Raw genomic sequence first — 8403 nt, 5'->3', positions numbered from 1 at the left:
ATATCTGGCCAAATGAACAAAACATAGAACATATTCGGCCAACAAATTGCATATCCGGCCAAATGATCAAGATCATATCCGGCAAAATGACCAACACATAGAAGAACTTACTTGCTCAGAGATTTGTGCACTCCTTGGCCACCGATCGATTAGTTGTTTTAAATGGCCCAATACTTGCCCACGGACTCTTGGATGGTGTTCCATCGATGGTTGAGCGACTTTGTCCCACGATTGCGGATGACTTCGTTGCGGCAGGGCTCGAAATTCTTGTGCTCGTGGAACCAAGAATGAATATTGGACCAAAATATTGCGTCCTTAGATCAGATTGATGCTAGTGGCCAACCACACCATACAACAGTTTGTCCTCCCACATGTGGAAACTTTCTCCTCTACCCCTCTTTGGATCGGCCAGCCAATCCTTCAAATGAAATCCCTCGTCAACGTACTTGTCCTGCTCCGGCTACTTGGTGTACGAGTCTAGCTGTTGGGTGTATGTGCCTGGTTGTTGGGCGTACACCTCCAGCTCCGAGTCATCCACTTGTCCGTCCTCGAAGCCGCCTCCACCTCCGTCTCTGTTGCGGATCATCTCCATCAACTCCCTGTTTGCATCGTCATACGCCAGCTCGCCCGGTTGAGACATACCGGCGAAGAAAGAGCGGACACCGAGTTGATCCACGCCCGGTGTTCGCAACCGGACAAGTTGCGGTGATGCCGCGTTGGCCAAATGGAGCGGCGTCGTCGCCCGGTTGAGACATACCAACGAACAAAGAGTGGACATCGAGTTGATCCACGCCCGGTATCCGCAACCGGACAAGCTGCAGCGATGCCGAGTTGGCCAAATCGAGCGGCGGCGTCTCCCGGTTGAGACATACCGGCGAACAAAGAGTGGACACAGAGTTGATCCACGTCGAGTTGGCCAAATCGAGCGGCCCTGTATTAACGTTGATGCAATATGGCACGTGCCCAATGGCGGAAGTCGGAGACTGCTGACGACCGAGCTGCTTAGCAGTGCAGAAGTAGGGCGACTAATATTGCTCCGACCAGGGCAGCGTGTGCATGGACAATGGCGGCGCACCACGTCCTCGCCCCCGCCCGGCCCTTGCACCCTTCTTTTTGTCGATCGCCGCCTCCTCTTGATCCTTTTCCTTCTTTTTGAGGCGGCGGGCTTGCCGTGTCGCCGAGTTGATCTTGCGGGGGGGGGGGGGGGGCACCTTCACCGGCTCCGGTGTGACGAGCGGCGAAAAACACGGGAATTGGGATGGAGGCCGGTGGTGATCGGAGAGAAAAGAGTGGAGAATGCGCGGGTTTTGGCGCGGAAACAATGCGGACCACTCCAAATGTGTGGGCTCCGCCTTGGTTTCGAACGGGGCGAGGTGTCGAAGACCTACGTAGCGGTTTTCCAGACTCCCGCAAACTTGCGGAAAAACACACAGGTTCACATTGAATGGCAAAGTGCGTCCGAACAATTCGGTCCATATGTGTGGACGTTTTGAGGGTCCTATGTTGAAGATGTCCTTGACTGCCCCATCTTTTATTGACTTATCAAATAAAATTGTGTTTAATTGATAAACCAATAAATGTTTACCAAATAATCCTATAATTAATTTTGGCTGATAAACCACAGCAAGATTTTATTTTATTTTGGCAGGTAAATCATGGGTAGGATTTATTTCATATAAGCACTTATCTACACAACCACATTAATAAGAACAGGTAAATCACGAGCTAGAATATTTCTACCCATTGCAACGTATGAGCTGTAATTCTATGAAGTTCAAAAGCAAAGTTCGCTACTTGTAGGTGGCGCATCTGCATCGATCAACATTTCATCATGGACATTCAGAACCACATTTGAGCTATGTTTGTTCAGAATAATATAGCGCTGCTTAACATAATCATTAAAAAAACTGTTACACAACGCCTGTTTTCATATAAATGATCAGGAGGTAGTACGCATATGATCATAATACCCTCGGTGTAGCAATGAAACCGATCATGTGATCAAGGAAATACACGCCAAATCTAAAGATGAGGGACAATAACATCAAAGCGGCACATCCCTCAAAATTATTCTTGGACGATAATGGGGCCAGGAAGATAATTAGAACATGCGCCGCCGATTTGGAACAATCTCAGGGCTGTTGTTTCTCATCATGGCAACGAACTCCTGGTAGTTGATTCTTCCATCCTGAACAATTAATAAGAAGCAAATTATTAGCACCGTGATGAACTGAGCCAGGCAGCCATTTGTTAACTCAAGTTATAGCTCCAAAAATGTAAAATAGGGTCAGTAATGATTGTCATTCTCCATGGTGAAGCAGAAGTAGTGACGATACAAGTTTACGGATGGAGTCATAGAATCGGTTAACAAACTGGTTAAGATATATTGCACACATTCTTATTTATACTTATCTACATGAATTTAGTTCAATGCATTTATATACATCACTAATATAGATAGATGAGTAAATCCTAGCAAAAGCAAAACAAAAGAGATGACAGCATCATGAAAGAAGTCTGACATGTGCACATGGCACACGCATATCAAACTTTTCATTCCTGAACAAGTGGATTATATGTGCAATGATTTTGATGTTTGTAACATAGACTTACATGATCTGTATCTACTTCAGCGATAATATCTTTAATTGTTTTATCATCCCCCATGTCATACTTCTTCAGAGCTTCTTCCAGCTCATCTACTGTTATGTATCTGCACACAAAGATTTCAGCAATGAGAAAAAAAATGCAAACAGTCACAACTCAAAATTTGACATTCAAGTTTAAGTTCAATTACCCGCTGTGGTCCTTATCAAAATATTCAAATGCTTTAAGTATGTGGTCTTCCTTCTCCAATCTATTCATGTGCATTGTCGCTGATACGAACTCAGAATAATCAATGGTCCCATTTCCATCAACATCAGCCTGTTTTGTAATAAAGGGAAAAAGAATAAGGACACAAAATGGCTTATGCTAGATCTACCGAAAGTTGGAAACAGTTGCAAAGCACTTTTAAATGCTACCATCAAACTCTTCCCATCAAATGGCACACAATGATATTTTGTGGTCTACATTGATACATCATCGTCAAGAAAGCTATGTGAAGTTGCAAGTGGCCTATTTTCTTTTTCTTTTAAGTAAGGTAGTTGCTTCCAAACTTCCGAACTGGATAGGTCATTTGGGTTAAACTTAGGGAATTCATATGGTATGGGAAAATGTAGCATGTAAAAAAAACAAGAGTATATGCCTGTGGAGTACAAACATACCGCCTCCATTAACTGTGTAATTTCTGATTCAGAAATTTTGGTGCCAAGTTTTGGTAAACCAGATCTTAGCTCTTCAAGAGTAATTGTCCCACTGTTATCAGTGTCCAGGGATCTGAACATTTCTTTCAAGCCTGTTATCTCTTCCTCAGACAAGTTCTCTGCAACGATCTGGTTATAATGGAGAAAAATAGTAGACTTAGTTGCTAATGAAACTCAATGTCAGTAGGGAAGGTAAATATTATGAAGTCTTCAATAACCTTCAATGCAACTTTCTTAAGCTTGTTCATCGCCCGGAATTGCTTCATTCTACTGATAACAGTAATGTCAAGTGGCTTATCTGGAGCCTCTCCATCTTCCCTAATCCATGGGTGATCTAAATGTGTAAAGTATTAGATAAGAAAGTATATTTGCAAACAGTACATAAATGAATATTTAGTTCCTAAAAAAAGATGACAGGTCTTCAACAACGAAAATAAACTCAGTAATCTACTTCTGAATTACCAATAGAAGTATAACATTATTAGCAGTGCTTTTGTATTTAAAAAACTACAGATGGAACACACTGGGACGAATGGCTGATGTTGATTTGCTACTAACCTACTAGGCAAGTGCACATCTATTTACAAATAAGAATGCCATGCTATGAAATGTGTGTGCAGTCACATGATAACAGAAAGAGCAGTTGAATAATTACTCAAAATTTCTGCAGCAGTCAAGCGCTCTTTGGGGTCTTGCCGCAACATCTTCTTCACCAAATCTTTTGCACCATTAGATATTGAAGGCCAAGGGTCAGATGAGAAATCTATGTGACCAAGCAAGACAGCCTCAAATATGCCATCCTCATTGTCTGGAAAATAGAACATGCGCGTTAGCAGATAAATAAAAAGCAAAAAATCTAACTGAGATGCGAATTGGCACACATCACCTGCCCAAAAAGGAGGAACACCAGACAGAAGGATGTACAGAATAATCCCCGCACTCCATATGTCAGCTTCTGCTCCATAGTGCCGCTTCAGAACCTCAGGAGCAACATAATACGCACTTCCAACGAGATCCTTAAACTGCTCCCCTGTAAGATGCAGAGTAGCCCTTAGCTCACTCTAAACATGCCGTGAATACAAAGAAAATTAACAGCCAGCTCTACTTTCTACTTTCTAGTGATAAACAGCACGACAACAACAAGAATCTTCGGCGGTGACCAACCGTTTGCATGTGAAGCAACTGGTTTCGTCGGATAATTTTAGGTATCATTTCTGATACACATGCCCGCATGTTTTGCAGGTATATATGCCATCCTTTTTTCCCCTCAACTATCAATGATAGAAACAACACTGTGCTCAAAGTGTATATAATGCAAATCTACAATGTCATTTCATTATCACATTGTGCACCAAGCCAGAGCTGTCCCCAAAGTAGTAAGGTTAGATGGTCGATCACTAGACCCCCATATCAACAACAGCACACAACAAGAATCACAGCTATAATATCTATCTACAAGATCTAAGTATGACATTAAGCATAAGCCAATTGCTGTCTCGTATCTACTCCGTAGCTCTAATTTTAGCACTTCCCAACTTCAAACCTGTCGATCCACGGAAATCGGTTCAAAGTCAAACCAAAATCCACATCAAGTCGAACACGGGAAGAATCTCCCATAATTCAATCCATATAACCCGACTGAGGTGGTCAAATGAAGCGCTCACCGTGTTTGAAGAAGACGGAGAGGCCAAAGTCAGTGGCCTTGAGCGGCGAGTCCTCCTTGTTGTTGAGAAACAAAAAGTTCTCGGGCTTGAGATCCCGGTGGAAAACCCCCATGGAGTGGCAGCTGTGCACGACGGAGACCATCTCGCGGCAGAGCAGGGCGGCGGCTCGCTCGGAGTAGTGCCCCCGCGCGATGATGCGGTCGAATAGCTCCCCGCCCTCACATAGCTCCATGATGAGGTTGACCGAGTGGCGGTCCTCGTAGGCGCCGCGGAGCTCGACGATGTTGCGGTGACCCGTGAGGTGGTGCATGATCTGCACCTCCCGCTGCACATCCTCGATGTCATCGCGGTGGACGAGCTTCCGCGTGGCGATGGACTTGCAGGCGAAGCGCTGGCCCGTAGCCTTGTGCGTGACGAGGTAGGTGACCCCGAACTGCCCCCTGCCGAGCTCGCGGCCGAAGGTGTAGGTCGCGCGCACGTCCTCCATCGGGCGTCCCAGAACGCGGCCCATGGCCACCTGTCCCGCTTCCGGCGTCGGGGCCGGGGCCGGCGCCGTCTGGGGCTTCGGCGGCGGCTGGGGTTTGGGCTGGGCCGTCGGCGGAGGGGCCGTGGCCGGCTGGTCGGCGGCGGCGCGGCGGTGGCGCGAGGTGCGGTTGCCCATTGTGTGTGAATGGGTTTGACGAGGGGAGATCGAGGCAATAGGGGGCCGGGTTTTGAAGCAGCAGCAGCTCTAGCGTGGGAGTTTTGGGGGAGAGACGACCGCGTGATCTGCGCTGCGGCGTTGGGGTGGGGGATCGATCGGGTGGGTGCGGAAGGGAAGCGACTTGCCGGGCTGTGGCGGGGAGCTTTGTCCGTCCGTGAGCCGTGAAAGAAATCACTGTGTGTTTCTAGTTCACCAAAATTTAGTAGTATAATTTGATGGGATTTGCTACACTTACGGACTCCATCTTATGCATTAGAAGCTACAGGCTGACATGGCATCAGTTGATTAGGAATCAGGAGGGCCCACGACTGAAAGCACGGGAAGGAGGGAGATTCATGGGGGGACACGTACTCCAGTAAGCCCCTTCCGTGCGATTCTGACCGTAAGTCTAGGATTTTCGTAATTTGATTCCTCTTTAAAAGTTTAGCACGATCTGACCCTCCCAATCACGCTGCGTTTGGTTGACAGGAAATTAAAGAGGTTTTGCAGGAATTGAAGGGGACTGAATCCCCTACAAGTCAAATTCCTCCAAATCAAATACAATAAGGATAGCGTAAATGGTGTTCCCTGGGCTATGCCACGCATGCGATTTTTAGTGTCACGATAGGGCACAATTCCCGCAAGTAACACCTCCCTCGGTTAAAAGAAAATAGCCAGAGAACTTTAAAAAAGGAAATAGGCAGAGAAAAAAGAAACTTCCCCACGAAGGCAGTCAGGCCGTATCCTTCCATCCCAGATCCTCTGGCTTTGCTGCGCACGCCTTCTCCTCCCTGCCGAAGCAACCTAATCCATCTTCCCGACCGCGACGCTAGGGTTCCTAGCCGCCTCCACTCTGGCGCCCATTGATGGTCCTCTCCACCGTCGCCCGGAGGTGCTCTGCCCACCTCTGTTCGCCCCCGAGCAGGACTCGGCCCACCCAGCGGCCCCTCGGCCCCTCCATGCCGGTCGTCCGGAGCTGCGCCGCCCACCACATCAAGGTAACCTCCTGTTATGGTTGCTATAGATTAGTACTCTTGCGTGTTCTTTCCTTTTGGGTCCAGATGCTATCAATTCCCTATGGGTGCATTCTTGCGTGATTAGTACATATGTTGTTGATTCACGAAGTACCATGGTTACAACTAACTGCACTCAGGTGTTTCTGATATTATTTTGGGATAAATTTAGTACCATGGTCATGTTCATGTTCTGATGTTGTTGATTCCCAAGTGCGTCCATTGTACTCTAGAGTGTCGTGGCCATGTTTTGCTATGAATGGTTGCTATTGATTGCTTGTGAATGGATTTGGAGCAGGCCGACCATGCCCCTGGAGGTTGGAGGAGGCCTTGGGAATGGAGATGGTGAGAGCGGTATCCTGTTGCTGGCAAGGCAGACCATGGACAGCGCGAGGAAGATTTGGTCATTTGCCCGATGTGGCAATGGACATTTGATTAATGACCAGTCCGTTCGGTCACTTATGTTCAAGCTATTCATGTGTTTTTCTTTTGTTTTCAACTCATGTGGTGATTTTTTGATGGGTTTCAAACTTCCAATTTTATAGATTGGAGGCTCTACGGATGAAGATCACGGAGAACATCCCTCTTCCTTTACATCTAAAATTAAACTTACAAGTGGTCGATTCGCGAAGTTCAAGTGTTTATCAAATTGAATACAAGGGTGATTAGGATTTTACATGATTCTATTTGATAACTGTCATAATATTCCATACGAACTGTTTGCGATGAGACAAAACAACATAAACGGGCAGCCATATCAAGGTGTGTGCGATATACGGCATACAGTTCGCTCCGATTAACTGTTTGTGATTAGGCAACACAGCAGAAACGGTTAGCCAGATCAAGGTGTGTGTGTGTGTTATATGGCATACGGTTCACTCGGACGAACTGTTTTCGATTAGGGTACAGAACAAAAATGGTTCAACTTAATAAGATATGTGTGATATGCGGCATACAGTTCACATAGATGAACTGTTTGCGATAAGCCAAAAAAACACAAACGATTCGTGTAAATAAGATGTGTGTGATAGTGGGCAGACACGTACACGTACATCCGAGAACATGGGCCCACGTACGTCATCCGAGGGCTGTTTTGGGCTTTCGATGCGTGGCATATGGTTGCTCCATAAGAACTATTTGCGATGAGCCAGAACATTAGAAACAGGCTTTGTAGGCCCAGAACCATCAATAAATTTTGATATTGTTTCTCGTCACATTGCATATTACAACGCAATAAGTAACTGCAAATCTGTTCACACCGATCAAACCAATATGTGTCCACACTTAGCACCGGGCTATAAAAACTAACCACTCGAAAATTACTTCACAATTCCTCTCCTCATCACCCACAAAACTGGTATTTTCTGTCCAGTCGTTCTGCCATGACCGGTAGGAGGAGTTTCGGGTGGACATATAACCAGGGAGCAAAGACCAAGGCCGCAGAAGCACTAGAGAGGTCCCTCCACCAAGGGTCAGCCGCAGCAGAGATATCCTGGCGCGCCGTGGAGCCCTCAAACGAGCTATCACGGGCACACGAGGGCTCTCACAAGCGCACTTGTTGCATCGGTGATCGCGACGAGCTCGCATTGCTGAAGTCCTTGGCCGGCGACAATGACATTCTCGTTGGCCTCATTAAGCAGCAGGAGCTGGTCGACGGCTTGATGAAGCTGCTCGAGATCAGCGATGCCTCGGTTGAGAAGGCGACCAGCCTCGTCGAGCAACTCATGGGTGACAATGCG

The 8403-nt window shown here is 46.6% G+C and overlaps 1 protein-coding gene across 1 annotated transcript; it reads right to left on the bottom strand.

Moving 5' to 3' along the window:
• Positions 1 to 1861: 1861 nt before the first annotated feature.
• On the bottom strand, positions 1862 to 5756 carry LOC123061525 (calcium-dependent protein kinase 1). The gene is made up of 8 exons (XM_044484654.1): positions 4970 to 5756; positions 4192 to 4335; positions 3961 to 4113; positions 3524 to 3639; positions 3267 to 3434; positions 2798 to 2925; positions 2614 to 2713; positions 1862 to 2188 (listed from the first exon to the last, which is right to left on the bottom strand). Exons 1-8 carry the CDS (start codon positions 5628 to 5630, stop codon positions 2102 to 2104), a joined length of 1557 nt encoding a protein of 518 aa, XP_044340589.1. The 5' UTR covers positions 5631 to 5756; the 3' UTR covers positions 1862 to 2101.
• Between the last annotated feature and the right edge of the window lie 2647 nt (positions 5757 to 8403).

Source organism: Triticum aestivum, chromosome 3A (genome assembly GCF_018294505.1).
Source record: "Triticum aestivum cultivar Chinese Spring chromosome 3A, IWGSC CS RefSeq v2.1, whole genome shotgun sequence".
Classification (NCBI taxonomy): Eukaryota; Viridiplantae; Streptophyta; class Magnoliopsida; order Poales; family Poaceae; genus Triticum; species Triticum aestivum.
The sequence above is the reverse complement of the archived record's forward strand: the minus strand, read 5'-3'. Positions and strand labels throughout refer to the sequence as shown.